Source organism: Dendrobates tinctorius, unplaced genomic scaffold (genome assembly GCF_039654945.1).
Source record: "Dendrobates tinctorius isolate UK_male_01 unplaced genomic scaffold, ASM3965494v1 ptg000143l, whole genome shotgun sequence".
Taxonomy (NCBI): domain Eukaryota; kingdom Metazoa; phylum Chordata; class Amphibia; order Anura; family Dendrobatidae; genus Dendrobates; species Dendrobates tinctorius.
Window position 1 is genome coordinate 33,127,414 of NW_027361810.1, and position 20,083 is coordinate 33,147,496.

The 20,083-nt window shown below is 42.5% G+C and overlaps 1 protein-coding gene across 1 annotated transcript in view; it reads right to left on the bottom strand.

The window, feature by feature from the left end:
* LOC141049357 (dipeptidyl peptidase 4-like) overlaps nucleotides 1–20,083 on the bottom strand; it is a 93,471-nt gene that overhangs the window by 19,092 nt on the left and 54,296 nt on the right. Inside the window, exons 12-17 of the mRNA XM_073545737.1 lie at nucleotides 19,581–19,710; nucleotides 18,427–18,465; nucleotides 10,777–10,878; nucleotides 6,859–6,926; nucleotides 5,416–5,463; nucleotides 4,706–4,827 (exon numbers count right to left, since the gene is read on the bottom strand). Coding sequence (XP_073401838.1) covers nucleotides 4,706–4,827; nucleotides 5,416–5,463; nucleotides 6,859–6,926; nucleotides 10,777–10,878; nucleotides 18,427–18,465; nucleotides 19,581–19,710 — 509 coding nt within the window. The remainder of the gene's footprint in view (nucleotides 1–4,705; nucleotides 4,828–5,415; nucleotides 5,464–6,858; nucleotides 6,927–10,776; nucleotides 10,879–18,426; nucleotides 18,466–19,580; nucleotides 19,711–20,083) is intronic.

The window sequence follows — 20,083 nt, forward strand, 5'->3', positions numbered from 1 at the left end:
AAAGGTGAATGGACAAAGAAGCTGAAATCTAATGTTTGTTTAATGTCACTTTTGTAGCAATTTTAGGTTCTGCAGCTCGGGGTAACACATTTACTTTGCTTTGGTTGTTTAAATCCAAAGGCTTCTTTAAGGAACATGGAGCAATACCAGGAAAACTGCTTATGCAAAATGTCAAAAAAAAAAAAAAGCCTTAAACGGATGCCCTAACACAATGTGAACCTTAAATATGTATATAAAAAAGCCATTAAAAATGCTTAAAACAGAATTAAAGAGGACCTTTTACAAGTTTGAGCATGTTAAAGTGGTCAAATTGTGGAAGAGGAGCTGCAGAGCTGAGTAAAATGTAGTTATTATTTTTTAATTTCTTCTCTCTATTGCTGAGATTTAAGCTTTTAAAGTTTAGGTTACAATTTAAGCTAAGCCCAAGTGAGCATTAACAGAAATTCTTTCCTGGGGGTGTGTAGTTGTTCTCCTATATGTGTTGTTCAATCATAAGCAAACAGCAACATACGAGAGGAAATTAACACACCCCACAATAGCTTAGAGCAGGTTTCTCAGTGTGAGACATGCAATAGCAGACAGTCCGCTCTCCTCACTGATCTCACTGCAGAGATGTATGTGACTACAAATACCGGGGAGCAGAGAAGAGATTGTTAAGCTTTTACTCTCAAGGCATTCAGTGTGGAGAGTGTTGTGAGCTCATTTTCTCGTTCACCTTTGATGTCCGATGAACTCCCTCTGCTGGTGAAAGGAGGTGGTGAAACTGATTTGGATGGGAGAAACCTGTCATCTGAACAGGTGGATTGCGATTGGACATCCGGAATCTCTGAGTGGATATAAGGCTGCCGCCGCCCTGTAAGGTTGCTGGTGATTTCTCTGCTCTGAGCTCTGGCCTCCAGTTCAGTTCCTGTCTTCTGAAAGCTAAGTTTTGCTCTGTTATTGTTCCATGAGATTTTGTCTGATTTGCTTAGTTTTGTGTTCAGCCAGCCCCGGCTGGGGCTTTGCTGAATTTCCATTTTGTCCCTGATCGGTTAAATCTCTTTTGCTCTGTCTTCAGAATATATCGGAGTGCTGATATAGGGATTTTGAAGTCTAGTGACTTCAGGGCCATTTTTCTTATCAGAAGTGTTGGGACATTTTTGGTAGGGTTTCTGCGGATGGCAGCTAGCATCTTTTCTGTCATTTCCTATCTAGTTAGTTGGGCCCCATCGTTTGCTCTGCCTGTCTTTCTGTTTGTATTTGTGTTTTCACTGACAATACATGTTGGGGGCTGTCTATTGCTTTGGGGTCTGCTCTGGGGCAGTTTAGATTTCCCCTTTCTTTCTTTAGGCTTATTTAGCTCTCCGGCTGTGACGAGGTGTCTAGGATCACCGTAGGAACACTCCACGGCTACTGTTAGTTGTGTGAATAGGATCAGGGGTCTGCAATCCGTTAGCTACCAACCTCTCCGGTTTTCTGGACTTAGCTTGCATTTTTGTTTTTTCCTCCTCCGGTGACTCATTCATAACAGGAGAGGGAGTGAGTACAGCAGAACTTATAGCACTGTAAGAGGAGAGCTGCAGCTGTAAACCTGTTTGTAATGAGCCAAAGCTCAGCTATGATGTATTCCCCTCTCCCCCCACACTGACTGCTGTGAGATGAAAGCTGCAAAAGTATATTCACACTCATTTGTGCTCTGTTCCTAGCACTTTGTAATTACACACAGCTTTGCAGTGAGACCAGTGAGCAGAGCAGACTATCTGTCGTTACATGTCTTACACCGGGAAGCCTGCTCCAAACTATTGTGGAGGTGCATGTTATGTTTGTACACTGTATGTTTCTGCTTGATTTATGATTAGTTATTTTCGTGCAGGGGAAGAAGTACATGCTCCCAGAGAAGAATCTTTGGCAATGCCCCCTTGGACTTAACATAAATTAGAACCTTTAGGCTGTGTGCACATGTTGCATTTTTTTGTTTTCCCGCTGCGGAATCCCCACGAAAATGCAAAAAAACACATCCCATGCAATCCTATGGGATTCCGTAATGCTGTGCTAATGCTGTGGATTTTTCCACTGTGGAATCGCATAGCGGAAAAATACACAGCATGCTCATTCTTTTTGCGGAATCGCGGCGATTCTGCACCCATAGGATTGCACTGAAATGCTCATTTTGCGCATGTGGCTATGCCCACCATGCATGAAGTGAACGCTTCATGTGCGGATGGTACCTAGGGTCTGGAGGAGGGGAGACTCCCCTCCAGGCCCTGGGTACTATAATCCTGTATAAAATAAAATAAAATAAAAAATAGAGCTATAATCACCTTCCGACGGCCACCGGAGTCCTTCCCACCTCTCACCATGCTCCCGGCATCTTCCAGTCCCAGTGATGCTTTGTACGAATCACCTGAGATGACGTCGCGCTCTCGTGAGCGTGACAACATCATCAGCGGTCATTCGTGCAAAGCATCACTGGGACCGGAAGTTGCCGGGAGCATGGTGAGAGGTGGGAAGGACTCCGGTGGCCATCAGAAGGTGAGAATAACTATTTTTTTTATTATTATTTTTAACATCCTATCTTTTACTATTGATGCTGCATAGGCTGCATCAATAGTAAAAAGTTGGTCACACTTGTCAAGCACTATGCTTGACAAGTGTGACCAACCTGTCAATCACATTTCCAAGCGATGGCTGAAATGACTTGGAAAGCACAATCATTCCACAAGCAAAAAACGCTTGCAAAACACTTGTTTTTCGCGGGAGAAACACATGCGAATTCGCATGCGTTTTACCCGCGGCAGGAGTTTCAGAAATGTTGCGGAAATTTCCGCAGCATTTCCGAACGTGTGCACATAGCCCAAGTTTACACTGTGTTCCAAATTATTATGCAAATTATATTTTTCTCTGATTTTCCTAAATAGTCGGTACAAATGACAGTCAGTCTAATAAAAGTCATCACCGGTTAGAGTATACATCAAATTTTATTGAAGAAACCTCCCAATAATAACAGTATAATCTCCAAAATGAATAAAAACTCAAATTGCACTGTTCCAAATTCTTAGGCACAGTAGAATTTCTAAACATTTGATATGTTTTAAAGAACTGAAAATGCTCATTTGTGGGATTTGCAGCATTAGGAGGTCACATTCACTGAACAAAAAGGAGATTTTGGAGTTAAATAGCTTAACAGGCCAAGTTACATGTTAACATAGGAACCCTTCTTTGATATCACCTTCACAATTCTTGCATCCATTGAACTTGTGAGTTTTTGGAGAGTTTCTGCTTGTATTTCTTTGCAAGAAGTCAGAATAGCCTCCCAGAGCTGCTGTTTAGATGTGAACTGCCTCCCACCCTCATAGATCTTTTGCTTGATGGGACTCCTAAGGTTCTCTATAGGGTTGAGGTCAGGGGAAGATGGTGGCCACACCATGAGTTTATTTCCCTTTTATGCCCATAGCAGCCAATGACTCAGAGGTAATCTTTGCAGCATGAGATGGTGCATTGTCATGCATGAAGAGGATTTTGCTCCTGAAGGCACGTTTCTGCTTTTTATACCATGGAAGACAGCTGTCAGTCAGAAACTCTATATACTTTGCAGAGGTCACTTTCACACCTTCAGGAACCTTAAAGAGCCCTACCAGCTGTTTCCCCATGATTCCGGCCCAAAACATGACTCCACCTCCTTGCTGACGTCGCAGCCTTGTTGTGACATAGTGGCCATCCACCAACCATCCACTACTCCATCCATCTGGACCATCCAGGGTTGCTCGACACTCATCAGTAAACAAGACTGTTTGAAAATTAGTCTTCATGTATGTCTGGACCCACTGCAACCATTTCTGCTTGTGAACCATGTTTAGGGGTGGCTGAATAGTAGGTTTATGCACCACAGCAAGCCTTTGAAGGATCCTACACCTTGAGGTTTGAGGGACTCCAGAGGCACCAGCAGCTTTAAATATCTGTTTGCTGCTTTGTAATGGCTTTTTAGCAGCTGCTCTCTTAATCCAATGAACTTGCCTGGCAGAAACCTTCCTCATTCTGCCTTTATCAGCACAAACATGTCTGTGCTCAGAATCAACCACAAATCTCTTAACAGTACAATGATCACGTTTAAATTTTTGGGAAATATCTAATGTTTTCATCTCTTGACCAAGGCATTGCACTATTTGATGCTTTTCAGCAGCAGAGAGGTCCTTTTTATTTCCTAAATTCCTTGAAACCTGTGCCCTGCTTAATAATGTGGAACATCATTCTTAAGTAGTTTTCCTTTTATTGAGCTCACCTGGTAAACTAACTATCACAGGCATTTGAGATTGATTTCAGTGATCCAAAGAGCCCTGATACACAATACCATCTATGAGTTTATTTGAAAAACAAAAAATAACATCTTTATGACACTTAAATCTAATTTGCATAATAATTTGGAACACAGTGTACATGCTAAGATCTCTGAAACAAAGAGGAGAAATTAAAAAATAAAAACTACATTTTATTCAGCTTCGATTATTCCATGATGGGGTCAGTTTAACATGCTGAAACTGGTGAAAGGTCCTCTATTACACTTTGATAAAAAAAAATGAAAAAAATTAAAATAGACGAAACCATGTGTAATAAAAAATGACTAAATTGTATAATATAAATGTACATAAAAATAGATAAACTTATACAGAATTACAATGTATTTTTGAAGAAGCTAAAACCTGAATGAAGGTAGGTATGCAGAACTCACCATTGCAATTTAGTGAGTAATATTTTCCATCTTTGCTAAAATATGCAGAATACTGTTGGCATCTGTCAGGAAGCAGTTTGCAGGTCACACATTCTGTGGAAAAGGGGTGAATCAACTTCATCCTGTAAAGAAGATTTTTTGTTGTAAAGGCCTGTCAGTGCATAACCGTTTAGATTACATGAACAAAGGATGAAACGATCGGGTGCATTGAGTTAAATTGTCCATTTTCATATTACGGTATCTTTCTCCATTCATTGCCAAAAACATATGAACCAAAAAAAAATTGTAGGCATTGACCACATTTACAATATTTTTTTATTCCTCCAATGCCAAAGAAATTAACCAATTCATAAAAAAATAAATACAAATGAAGAAACCATGCAAGAAAGCCATACCGTAATTAAAAAAAATCTAAACACCTCGTGAGTACATTTCCAATTCAATTCCGTGTCTCCATAGTAACAGACTACAAACAAAAACTTGCGTAGTCTGATCTTTCAGTCATAATTTTTTCTATCTGCCTCCTACTTCTTACTAATCTACCAAACTTATACCAGCAAGAAGTAGAGGACAAATTTAAGACTGAAGGATCATAATACAAAGGTTTTGTAGTTTGTATTCATGGCGACACATAGGGCCTGTATACATGAAAGTGTAGGAGACTTTTCATTTGAGCAATAAGTTGTCACATTAACAAAAAAAATTCTTACCTGTAGAGGTGTCTTTTTGATGGAGCTTCTTCATTACTTATAAAATATCTAAAATGAGAAACACATTATTAATCTCCTTCTCTAAAAAAAAGCCTTATTGCCATAAAATAGAGTCACTAGTAAATACAAGTCCTTAAGAAGCTGCAATAAAGGACCTGGAACGCAGGATTCGTCTTTATTCCAGTCTAAGCTTTTTTGTAATATAGAAGAGAAGTAAAGAATGAAGTAGCACAGGGAGGTGCAGAAGATAACAAACTCAACTATGGTAAGGTGGACATGCGACAACAGCAAGTATACAAATTATCATGCTTAAAGGGGTTTTCCTCTACTGGATATACCCTGTTTAATCAATTCAGAACCCCAATAGAAAAAAAGCTTGGATATTCATGCCCTGCAGTGGCATCGTTCCACAAAGATGTCGGTGCCACTGTTGCAAGAGATTGAAGGATCCCCAAATGAACTAGTGTCAAAACGCGCGTCGGGGGACTGAGGTGGTGGCTGATGTTGTAACAGTCTATTATTATTTTTTTGAGTATGCTTGATTATCATGTATCTTTATTTTTTCACTACTGATTTTATTTTTTGTTCATTACATTGCACCAAATCTCTATATGTCTAACTCGCACACAATTGCATTGTAATTAACATGGTGTATATATATGTGCCTATACATACCTCTTATCTTTACTCCTTGGTTGTACTCTGCCATCTCATGACTAACCTCTGCAATCTTATTTTCATTATTTTGTGTCTTTCATCACCCTCCCTTCGCTTTCATTGTTTTTTGTTTTTACTGTTACTTTTGCATTTTATTTTTATTGTGTGATTGTGTATTTCAATAAAATATTTGTTGCTTATACATACATTTGTATGATTTTTTTATTAAATTGGAGAAACATTTATTTAATATATTATGTTGCTAAAGATTGCTGTTTGGCTGTAGCTTAGCAATTTTCCATTAGGGACGACGTCCAATCTGATGAAATTTTAAAGGCCGCAACCAAACAGGGGCTGTTCATTGGCTGCAGTCTGCACGTGACACAACAATGCCACGTCACTCCCACAGCGGCGCTGCTGCGGAAGGTGAGTATATATATTTTTATTTAAAATGGGACCTGAATTGATTAAGCAAGGATTGTCTGGTAGTGTAAAACCACTCTAACGTCAAGGACGAAGGAAGGTGGGCACATCAAGAGAGCTTTATACTGCAGAAACTTCTGTTCCAACAGTGCCTGTTACCTTGCCCTCCTCTCGAACGGCAAATATGCCTGCTAATACAGGAATATAGAGAGAACAGTAGGAGTAGGGTGATTGACCTATCAACTGGGTAAAATTGGTTCTTATTTTACTTTTCATCAAGGAAAAAAGTACTAAATATATTTTTTTCTCCAACACATGCAATGCATTTCACACCAATTTACCAAATCAGTGTCCATTACTTACAAATCATTGTTGACTATCTTATAAATGCTGGTAACTTCATATTTTCCATTTGTTATTTCTGTTGGTCTCTAAAAAATGTAAAAAACAAAAAAACAATTGTACATTAGTTACCATTAGAGATGGGTGAACCCGAACAGTAAAGTTCAGCGTTAGTACCGAACACCAACTGTTCGGGCACGGACACCGAACACGAACACTGTTTGAGTTTGGCTGCCCGAACGCCGGGTGTTTGTTGCGCTGTCATGTGCATGACAGCGCAGCAAACACCATTTCTGATCGGTGGTGAAATCATCCTGGCCGGTCAGAGAGCCGCGGTTCCCACGCTGTCAGAAGATCGGAGGTATAAAGTTTACCTCCGGTCACTGGTGTCAGCTGATGGGACTACTGATCCCATCACTCGACACTTACTACCGCTAATAACAGTGAGAGCAAGAGCGGCGGATGGGAGTATTCAGCCGCTCCTGCGCTGTAAATGAATAAATAAAAAGAAACTCGGCGTGGGTTCCCCTGTATTTTTGATAACCAGCCAGGCAAAACTCACAGTTGGGGGCTGCAACCCTAGGCTGTTCGCCTCAGCAAGGCTAGTTATCAAGAATAGAGGGGTCCCCACGCTGTTTTTTTAAACTATTTAAATAAATAATTTAAAAAAAGTCGTGGGGCCCCCCATTTTTGATAACCAGCCATGCTAAAGCAGACAACTGGGGACTGGTATTCTCAGGCTGGTAACGGGCCATGGATATTGGCCCCCAGCCTAAAAATAGCAGCCCGCAGCTTCCAGAAAAAGGCACATCTATAAGAAGTGCCAATTCTGGCGCTTTGCCCAGCTCTTCCCACTTGCCCTGTAGCGGTGGTAAGTGGCGTTATAGTTGAGGGGTTGATATCACCTTTGTATCATCAGGTGACATCAAGCCCCGAGGTTAGAAATGGAGAGGTGTCAATAAGAAACCTCCATTATTATCCCCATAGTCACAATGTAAGAAAACACAGACACCCAGAAAAAGGTCTGTGAGAGTTTTTCTCACGGTGCAAGTGGGGATCTCACTGAGGTCATCGCAGTTCAGCCTGGCTGGGAACAGAGCCTCAGTGACTGGGCATAACCTTGATGATGTCACCACCGGTTACTGAGGCCGCTCAGTCACCAATGGTTCTCAGTCTTGATGGTCGCATCTTGGCACCGTCCAGGTTGAAAACTGTTTATCCCCCAGACATGGATTATGGCGTGGGACAGAACGACAGACAGGTATGGTTTAAGTATTTAAGTATGGTTTAATTATGATTATTAAAGCAGTCTGTGTCATTCTTTCAATTAACGGACTTTTTCTGGGTGTTTGCGTTTTCTTACAATGTGACTTTGGGATTAGTAATGGGGGTGTCTTATCCGTGGGCTTGATGTCACCTGACAATACAAAGGTGACATCAACCCCCCCAACTATCACCCCACTTGCCACTTGCCACCACTACAGGGCAAGTGGGAATAGCCGGTATCCATGGCCCCTTACCAGCTTGAGAATACCAGCCTCCAGTTGTCTGCTTTAGCAAGGCTGGTTGTTAAAAATGGGGAGGACCCCACACCGTTTTTTTAAATTATTTATTTAAATAATTTAAAAAAACAGTGTGCGGACTCCTCTATTCTTTATAACTAACCTTGCTGAAGCTGACAGCTGAGGGTTGCAGCCCCCAGCTGTGAGTTTTGCTTGGCTGATTAGCAAAAATACAGGGGAACCAATGACGTTTTTTTATTTAATTATTTGTTTACAGCACAGAAGCGGCTGATGAATACTCCCATCCGCCACTCTTGCTCTCACTGCTATTAGTGGCTGCAGGTTTTGGATTATGGGATCAGTAGTTCCATCAGCTGACACCAGTGACCAGAGGTAAACTTTATACCTCCGATCTCAGATGAGTACTCAAGCTGTCTTCTGACAGCATGGGAATCGCGGCTCTCTGACTGGCGGGGATGGTTTCACCAACAATCAGAAGAAATGTTTGCCGCGCTGTCATGCACATGACAGCGTGGCAAACACTTGATTTTCAGGCCCCCTATTCAAGTGAATGGGGTCCGGGTTCGGGTCCGGGTACTGTTCTTGTACCTGAAGCTGAACGTTTTGTAACTTTTCGGTTGAACCCGCCAGACCTGAACATCCAAGTGTCTGCCCATCACTAGTTACCATCACATAAATCTGCTAATGAGTTATACATGGTTGTAATATAAAATACCTATATTGTAATGCGAATGTACTGGTCGTTCACCCCTCTATTAGTAAGTGCAGCAGGGTGTATGCACTTTATGGCAGCTGTAATGAATGAAGACCCCTCCCCGCGGAGCTAAGTGCTCCCTGAGGCCAAAGCTGATACCTCTTCTAGGCCTGAGAAGCTCCCTGGCCCCCAGTGATAGATTAGCGGTGACATGACTTGCATGTCACTGGCTCATTAGTTGTTAGGAAGGAGGCACTGGTTGGTGGCACAAGTGAAATGGAATTAGCCGGTCCCTTTATGTGTTGAGTGGTGACGTGGATAGGCTTGCATGGTACCAAATCATAAAGGGAGGACAGTAGGAGAGATATTATTAAAGCACGAGATGGCACCATTTTAGGTCAATACAAGTGCTCTTAGAGCAACAATGTAACGCACTGTCACCTTGTATGACGCTCTTTCCTCCTTAAAGGAGTGCAGGAAAGAGAAGTCTCAGCAAAGGTGGGCAGCGTCTGCAGGCTTGGGTGAGAGCATGTGCAGGTGGGAGAGGGAGTCTTCCCACCTGGTACCTATAGATGCTGCCCAAAAAGGAAAAGGCACTCCCGGTAAGTCTAGAGAGTTTACTGAAGAATCGTCATCATGTATAGGTAGGAAGAGTAAGTGGACGATAATGATGTCCCCACAGCAAGAAAGCACACTGCGTACTCTTGCAGCCTACTCCTCAGTTCCTGTCTATAGCATGGCAATCCTCTTCAGACTTGAACATCAGCACTCAGACTTATCTGTTGTGGCAGTCCTCACAAGTAGAAATAAGTCAACATTTTCCTCTCTTTTGTGACAGATTCTCACCTCTTATGGCAGCTTATCTTCATTCTCTACCATTCACTCTCAGTAATAAGCTTATATGTTCTCCTCTGTGGTGCCAAAACTTGATCTCAGTAATGGCAGTACCTTCATTCTGGTGGGCTGATTTCCTACAACTGGCAAGCACCTATGGCTAGAGCACTTTACATGCTCTTATGTATCTCTTTCTTTAGCCCAAGGGCGCTACCTTAACTGGAATTTGTCAGTAATATCACCCCTCCCCCCCAAGTCAGATGAAACATAAATCCACCTATACCTTTACATCTTCTATCTGTTGCTGCATTCCTGAGTATTTCTGAGCCATTTTAATTAATATGTAAATAGGGTATTAAGTGCTTTGGGTGTGATAGGGAACTTAGAAGATCCTGCCATCTGAGCTTGTTTCCCCCCAACATACAAGTGTATTTAGGTGAACTGATAGCTAAATGAAATGACACGTTCATGAAGTAATGCCCAGAGCAATGAATGCCTCATTTGCATATCAATTATAATGCAGTAACAGATAGGAGACATAAAAGTGTCAATGGATTTCTATCTCAAAGACCTGCTTTTATTTGTGAGTTTTTTTGGGAGGGGTTGAACTTACTATCAGATTTCCTTTACCAGAGAGTGCTACTTTTTCCCACTAGCTAGCCAGCTAATATGCAGTCTTTCCTGCTCAATTGCTCAGATTATTTCTTTTTCTTATCTGCATGTGTCTGACCTTTGGTGGTGTGAAAGTGGTGTATTTTATACTCTCTGTACAAGGCAACCAGGTGGTTTTTCCACCTCACCAGAGTGAATGCTAACCCAAAGGATCACACAGTCTTGACCAGTTCTGCAGGTAAAGTGTTTCCATTAAAACTGATCCCTATTACTTACCCCTGCACCAAGGAAATGATGTATATGTTTGTATCCATTTCCATTGCTGATGATTTTATAAAATCTATTTGCTGAAGTGAAGTAAGGTTCACTAGGCCCAAACTAGAAAGATAAAAAAAAAGAAAAATAGGAATCAGATGTCATTATAAAAGAAAAAATATAAATTCCCCCTTCATGATTCTAAAACCCCAACATTTCATAGGCAAAGCATCCAAATCATTGTTAAAGTGATTAAATTAATAGGAAATATTATTAACAAAAATAAATTGCTCTCCCCAAAAATAATTTGTTATTCAATAATTTATATGTCCCCCAAAATTGTTCTATTAAAAAGAGTTGTAAAGTAAAAAGAATAAGTTTTGGCTCCTGGCTTGTTACACCGTAAAAACAATTACTTTGTGTTCCAAAAAATGAGCAGAAGATGAAAAAATAATAAAAAACTAATCAGCTTGGGAATTACTACAATTGTACAGAACCACAGAATAAAAGTAATTTCCCACAATCCAGAAAGTGTTAAAGGGGTATTACAACCCTAGCAAGTTATCATCAGTACCCAGGTTTCGGACAGCCACCATTCAAACTTACATGGCTGCTATCCAATTGCAAAGAAAAGGAGACACAAAAGCGCAATAGGGTCTTATCCAAGTTACAAGGAGAGATTACACCAAGAAATTTGCTAACCTGGTTAGCATGAAAAAAAGCATAAAGTCTGGCAGCTGCTGCAGATCCACAGGTCCTCAACAACCAGAAGCAATCACGTATTCAGGGGAATTTGTAGTTATATTCCGCGCTGCCGCCAGAAAGTATTCCAGGAGATAGATGTCAAAGATTCACAGTGGGTTATTCAACGCGTTTCGGGGGTCTCATGCCCCCTTCGTCAGGAAATACCACACAGTATGTACAGGCATCACACGTATATATAGATAAGACAGGACGCTGGGATTCAAAAAAACGAGCATCAAACAGATCAGATGACAGTGTCAAAGTTCATAGCCACCACAGGGTTAACAGTTCACATGGATTATACCACAGAAAAATGTATAATAAAGCGATTATTAACTGGTGACATTAATAGTGTCTTACATTTATAGGATACAAATCCAGTTTACAGCGTTCAAATAGAAAAAGTAAAAGAAGAGAGTGAAAAATGCCGACTTTCACTGAGAGGACAAGAACTCACAATGAACATTCAAGCGTGGAAGCAGATGCCTTAAGCTGGAGTCACACATAGCGACTTACCAGCGATCCCGACAACGATATCAACGTGTCAGGATCGCTGGTAAGTCGCTATGTGATCGCTGGTGAGCTGTCACACAGACAGCTTCACCAGCGATCAGCACGCCGACGCCGAGGTGAGGAGCGAGCCTGGGAGCAGCGGACAAGTGTGCCTGCTGTTCCAGTCCTCCACCAGCAGAGGGCGCGCCTGCATACCCGGCCTCTCCTGGCGGCGTCCTGCTGCCTCTTGGTCCCCAGCGTGCGGTGGCGGTGGCAGGTACACACTCCGCGGGCTCCTAGTCCCCAGCGTGATGCGGCGGCGGCACCTGTATCTCGCTGGTTACTAACGTACACATCGGGTATCCAAGGGACGCGTGTCCCTTGGATACCTGATGTGTACGTTAGTTACCAGCTGATCGCTGGTCTCCCGCCTGTCACACGCAGCGATGCGTGCTGGCCAGCGGGAGATCAGTGACGAAAAAAATGAGGTTTCTTGCAGCGATCAGCGATACCGGCAGGGGGGGGGGGACGGTCGCTGATCGCTGTCACACACAGCGATCTCGCTGGTGAGATCGCTGTTGTGTCACAAAACTTGAGACTCAGCAGCGATCTTGCTAGCGAGATCGCTATGTGTGATGAGGCCCTTACACCTGGACTAACAGATGGAACAAGAAAACTTCCTTATTTCTGGAAAGTCCAATTAAATCTTTATATTAAATGTGGAAAATAAAATTGTTTTTTATTAATTTCTATTAAAATAAACTAAAAATAAAATCATGATAATATAGCAGTTCGTGTGGTATATGTTAAAAAGGTTTCTCCATATGAGATATATGCAATAAGAATGATCTAATAAGTATTAAATGAAGACAAGTGAAAAAATATATTTATAAATCTACAGCCGACACTCTGTATTACCGCTGAGTAGCAGCATCAAAGACAATTAACCGTTTCAATTAACCTAAGAGTTAAAGCAGGTCTGGTAAGTAGAAAAAACTTCTTAAAATCATTCTTTCCAGGAGAGCAGAAACGAACTCCCGGGCAGCGCTCACCATTACAGGAGGAGAGGGAGCGCATCACGGCACGACAGAGAAAAAGGAGCCGTCACCGCTTGACAGGTTTACCACACTCCAGGATCGCACCACAACAAATTACATGCCTCAGAGATCAAGGAGAAAAAGAGATAAAAAAGGAAGAAAGGTAAAAGTCACAAAAAAAAAGTCATCTGATCTGTTGGCGCTCGTGTTTTTTAAATCCCAGCGTCCTGTCTTAACTATATATACGTGTGATACCTGTACATACTGTGTGGTATTTCCTGACAAAGGGGGCATGAGACCCCCGAAATGCGTTGAATAAACCACTGTGAATCTCTTGCAATACTTTCTTGCGGCAGCACAGAATATAACTACAAATTCCCCTGAATACATGATGGCTGCTATCCTGATACTCTGTGACAATCCTGTCTTACGGTATGTGCACATTGTGTATTTTTGAGGTGGATTTTACTATGGAAACCACCTGAAAAAAATTATCAGAAAACGCTCAAAATAATGAACGTGCTGTTCATATGTTCAAGTTTTTGAAAGGCTTTTAACTATTTCAGGCTTCTAAAAATGCCAAGCAGTTAAAACAAGTGATCGGTCCACTTTTCTGGCAATTTCTGCTTCGAAGACGCTCTGTACTTTACAATACAGGCCAATAGAAAAGCTCAAAAAACCCCTGGAAGAAGATCAAACATCTTTGGGAGCATTTTGCCATTTTTTTGCTTAAAATCAAAAACCTCTTACAGCTTTTTTAATATTGACTGAAACAAATGACCAGAAAACAACAGTACAAAAGACTTCACAAGACACCATGAGAAAAGCCTTCAAAAACCACCAGCAGCCAAAACCATCAGAAAAGTGCCCAGGAAACAACTGAGAAAAGGACTCAAATTATTCTCTCTCCCTCTGCCTCTCTCTCTCCCTCTGCCTCTCCCTCTACTTCTCTCTCCCTCTCCCTCTCTCTCTGCCTCTGTTTTTTCCTCTCACTCTCCCTCTGCCTCTCTCTCTCCCTCTCGCACTGCCTCTGCCTCTCTCTCTCTCCCTCTCGCACTGCCTCTCCCGCTGCCTCTCTCTTTCCCTCTCTCTTTCCCTCTTCTTCTGCCTCTTCCTCTGTCTCTCCCTCTGCCTCTCCCCCAGCCTCTCCCTCTGCCTCTCCTTCGCCCTCTGCCTCTCTCTCTGCCTTTCTCTCTCCCTCTGCCTCTCCCCCTGCCTCTCCTTCTCCCTCTGTCTCTCCCTCTTCCTCTCCTCTCCCTCTGTCTCTCCCTCTTCCTCTCCTCTCCCTCTGCCTCTCTCTCTTTTCCTCTGTCTCTCCCTCTGCCTCTCCCTCTGCCTCTCTCTCCCTCTGCCTCTCTTTTCCTTTTTTCTCCCTCTATCTCTTGCAAAATGGAAAAGCTTCCCGAATTGTCCTTTGATTGAAAAACTCATTGAGTTTGCCTATGTTTTTTCAGGAGTTTTTACAGCAAAAAGTCTCCAAAGCTCTGTGCACATGGAGACATTCTGCTGAATTTTCACAGAAGAAACTCTAATTTTTTGGGAGTTTTGAAATTTGGAGGACAATTTGGTGAGCTTCAACTCAGTTTCGGCTCCAAAAACACTGTGCACAGCATAACTCTCTAAACATAATGTGTGGTTTTTGAACTATTCAGGGTGTTTGGTAAGTTTGGAAAGTTCCAACTCTAAAAACTGCTAAACAAATTAGAATGAACACACCCCTTAGGCCTAGTTCACACAATCATTATTTAGTCAGTATCCTACATCAGTATTTGTAAGCAGCGTCGGACTGGAGCACCATGGCCACACAGAGAAAATCATTCTTGGGTCCCACTATGTAGCTACATAGAAATAAATACAAGACCACCAATTGTGTGGTAAAACATGCTAATATCTGGGCAAAATATAAGATAGTACAAGTCTTAAGTAGCAGGAGTTGGCGAAGCCCCCCTCATACAATATATAGCAGCCCCTCATAGAATATAGTGCAGCCCCCTCATAGAATATAATGTAGCCCCCCCATCGAATATAGTGTAGCCCCCTCATAGAATATAATGTAGCCCCCTCATAGGGTATAATACAGCCAGCCTGATATAGTATAATGCAGCCTCCCACAGAATATAATGGTTCCCGCTCAGAGAATAATGCAACCACCTCATAAGGTATAATGCAGCCACCTCATAGGGTATAATGCGGCCCCCCTATAGAATACAATGTAGCCCCTTTATAGGGTATAATGCAGCCCCCTTCATATAGTATAATGCAGCCCCCCACAGAAAATAATATAGCCCCTTAGGAGTATAATGCAACCTCCCTCATATAGTTTAATGTAGCCCCCCACAGAATATAATGTAACTCCCATAGAATATAATGCAGCCCCCTCATAGGGTATAATGCTGCGCCCTCATAGGGTATAATGCAGCCCCCCTCATAGGGTATAATTCAGCCCCCTCATAGGGTATAATGCAGCCTCCACCATAGGATATAATGCTGCTCCCCTCATAGGGTATAATGCAGCCCCCCTCATAGGGTATAATGCCACCTCCTCATAGGGCATAATGCAGCCCCCCACAGGGTATAATGCAGCCCCTCACATAGGGTATAATGCAGCCCCCTTCATAGAGTATAATGCTGCCCCCCTCATAGAGTATAATGCTGCCCCCCTCATAGGGTATAATGATGCCCCCTCATAGGGTATAATGCTGCCACACTCATAGGGTATAATGCTGCCCTTAGGCCTCGTTCACACAGTCAATATTTTGTCAGTATCTTACATCAGTATTTGTAAGCAGCGTCAGACTGGCGCACCTTGGGCCCACTAGAGAAAATCAATCTTGGGGCCCACTATGTAGCTACATAGAGATACGTAAATACAAGGCCACCAATTGTGTGGTAAAATGCGCTAATATCCTGGGTATAATATAAGGTAGTGCACTTCTTAATTAAGTAGCAGGAGTTGGCGTAACCATCCTCATAGAATATAAAGCAGTCCCTAATAGAATATAACGTAGCCCCCTCATAGAATATAAAGTAGTCCCCTCATAGAATATAATGCAGCCCCCTCATAGAATATAAAGTAGCTCCCCATAGAATATAATGCAGCCCTCATATAGTATAATGCAGCCTGCTCATAGAATATAATGTATCCCCCTCAGAGAATATGATGCAGCCCCCATAAAATATAATGTAGTCCCCCATAGAAAGTAATGTAGCCCCCTCATAGGGTATAATGCAGCCAGCCTGATATAGTATAATGCATCCCCCACAGAATATAATGTAGCCCCCTCAGAGTATAATGCAACCCCCTCATAAGGTATAATGCAGCCTACCATAGAATATAATGTAGCCCCCTCATAGGGTATAATTCAGCCCTCTTCATATAGTATAATGTAGCCCCCACAGAATATAATCTAACCGCACAGAATATAATGCAGTCCTCTCATAGGGTGTAATGTTGCCCCCCTCATAGGGTATAATGCAGCCCCCTCATAGGGTATAATGCTGCCCCCTCATAGGGTATAATGCTGCCCCCTCAAAGGGTATAATGCTGCCCTCCTCATAGGGTATAATGCTGCCCCCTCATAGGGTATAATGTTGCCCCCTCATAGGGTATAATGCTGGCCCCTCATAGGGTATAATGTTGCCCCCTCATAAGGTATAATGCAGCCCCCTCATAGGGTATAATGCTGCCCCCTCATAGGGTATAATGCTGCCCTCCTCATAGGGTATAATGCTGCCCCCTCATAGGGTATAATGCTGCCCCCTCATAGGGTATAATGCTGCCCTCCTCATAGGGTATAATGCTGCCCCCTCATAGGGTATAATGTTGCCCCCTCATAGGGTATAATGCTTTCCCCTCATAAGGTATTTTGCATCTATGATACCAATACAGTTGAATGTGGCATGCACCGGAGGGCGGTGATGATGCCGGGCCCCCCTGACTTAGTACTCCATAGTGCCAGCATGGGCTAGGGGCCCCTGGGAGAGCGAAGCCCTGGTCTGCCGGCCCTGATAGCGGGCAGTGTTAGCCAGCTGCTGCAGTTAACACTGACCGCTATTAAGTGAAATGAATATTCACCTCTCTCCATGTCCATGGGGGCGTGGGGAAGAGTGAATATTCATTTCTCTTTAGCAGCGGGGACAGGCTTTAGCTGCAACAGCCGGCTCCTGCCTTCTGTCACCCGCTGCTGCTCCGCTGGCATCGGGGGCCCCCATAGCTGCTGTGTGGTGTGACACTGGCTGGGGGATGCTGGAGTAGCGGTGGCCCTAGGCAGCTGCTGGCCCTGTATGCCAGCAGGTGTCAGTGCCTGGGCCCACCAGAGAATCCTCCGGTTCTCCGGAGGGCCAGTCCGACCCTGTTTGTAAGCCAAAGCCAGGAGTCGGTGAAAAAGACAGAAGTGGTGACGGGTTTCTATTATACTTTTCCTCTGATTGTTCCACTCCTGGTTTTGGTTTACAAATACTAATGTAATGGCCTTAGAATGTAAATAGAATAAGTCTTGTGCTGCTCGATACCTGTATGTACCAACTGTCAAAGGATTGAATGTAATCTGAGCTGCAGTACCTGAGAATCCCCACTAAACAGCAGCAAGATGTGAGACCCCCACTGATCTGATAATAATCACAATTCTACAGAAATATTATCTGCTCTTCCACAGTCTGCAGCCATGGTCCATAGGCCCTGACACGGCGCATGCTCAGGTTTGCTGCTCATGCGGCATGTAACCCTCCCTATTTGCAATCTCGGACAGGTTTTTACAGACAGTACCAGGAGAAACCTTTGATGAGGGGTTTTGGAGCTACATCAACAGAAAAATATCAACTTGACTGCACAAATTCACCTATAAAAAGAATGAAAGCCAAAATAGTCCGACCACAGAAGCAACTAATGTGCATAAACAATTTCACCTCTAAATACATACAATTATTTCTATGATATTTATTTAACTATTTAGACACTTAAAGGGGTTGTCCAGGGCTACAATATCGATGAGCTATCCTTAGCATAGGTAGAGCAATCAATATAAGATCAGAAGATGTCCCATACCTTGCACCTAAACAATTACCTGTTTGCAAGTGTAATAAACAGTAATTCACTGATAATGACATCAGTTCCAAACCTATTACTGAAAAATAAGGTGAGCCAAACTGCCACAGCGCCGTGCACTGTTTAGTGGCTGTTTTGGGGTACTGCAGCTCAGATTACATTGCATTGAATGTAATCTGAGCTGCAGTACCTGAGAACCCCCACTAAACAGCAGCAAGATGTGAGACCCCCACTGATCTGATAATAATCACAATTCTACAGAAATATTGCAGCTCAGTGCTATCAGATCTGACCATTTATATATTTAAAACACTATTATATCCAAACACTGTATCCCTCTACATGAACACTTACATTTCCAACCCAGCCAGTTGTGCTTTCTTCATATCCAAACTGCATTACAGAAAAAAAGAGAAATTCTATAAGTCAGAATAATAGAAGGTACAATTAAAAAAATGTATTACATTTAAAGGGCTTGTCCAGTATAAAGCTACAAGTCAGCATACTCCTGGCCACACTAGACTGTTTCCGGCCTCGCTCCATACACTTGCATGGAGCAAGGCTGTGACCATTTAGTTGGTAGTCACATTGTGGCAGGGAGAATGTAAATCGTCAGCTCCGGACAATCCTCACAGTGCACAGTGCGCACAATGTGAGGATTCACAAGTCTGCAGTCTTGGTGTGACTGCAGACTTGTAGCCTCTTTAATTGACAATGCCCATTTATTTAGTAAGAACAGTTTTTTCTAACCTACCAACTGTCATAAATATATTATAAGTAGGATTACGGCAGACCCTCACCAATCAGGTATTGAAAGACCACCTTAAGGACTGATTGAATGGGGAGAGTGGAATAGTCCTTTAAATGATAAAAATGTGTCTCCTTGCAGTCGCCACAAGGGGGAGCTATGGAGCAGAAGATAAATGGATTATTGAATATAAGGAAAGCTGTAAATCCCCAAACTCCCCAATTTGTGGCTTGATCTATAAGTATTACATCAGGAAGCAGATATGAAGATCTGTTTTAAAATAACTAGATTCCAGTCACTATGACGATATGTAAAATGGATCAAAATGATTCGCAGGACCTTGGTTCTGCGGCCACATCAGTAGTGTATGACCACCAGTCCAGAGAGCCATAGACCTCCTTCTTGCCCGCATCCCCGGCTCCACTTTAGATTTGTAGTCCTGGCACAGTGACAATATTCCCGCGCGATGCGCACGTTATGTCACTCAGGGTTATTAATCAAGAACCAATGATTTCGGCAGGTAGAAGGAGCTTTGCAGGGCTCTGGTGGCCTTAGACTACCCATACGTCTGGTGAACCGAGGTCCTGTAAATCTTTTTTATCATCTCTAATGATTTTTCATATTAGCACAAAAATGTTTAAAAAATTAAAAAGTGATACGTTTGAAGGCTCGTCCCGTTAGAATGGCCATTTTTGACAAAGATGATAACTTTTTAAAAAAACATAAATACAAAAGTAAAAAAAGAAAACAATCAACATACTGTCAAACAGTTCCATGTGGGTTCTGCCTGGGAACACAGTACAATAGCTGAAACATTCTGAATCCTTCGAAGCCACTGGACCGCCATTCTTTCTTTTGTGGCCCAAGTCACCCCACACAAGTAATGGTCTCTATAGTCACAAGAAAACCAGGAATTAGAAACCACCACAGACCTGTAGAGTCAGTATACAAACTGCTGCAACATTTGTCCCTAGTTTTTAGAGTTTTCCTCCTGTTTTTCAGTTGTTTCTTATTCTTCTTTTATTTAATTTGCGTCTTTTTTTAATAGGGAATCTGTCTACAGGTTTTTTCTACCCCATCTAAGAACAGCATGATGAAGGGAAAGAGATTCTAGTGAAGTATCACTTATTGAGCTGCTTGCTGGAGTTTTGATAATTTTATCTGTTGCAGACTCGGAGAATGAATGGAGCGGTGATGGATCATGTGCACTTCCGCTCTATTCACTCCACTGAGATGATTAGACAGGGTTGGACTGGCCCACCA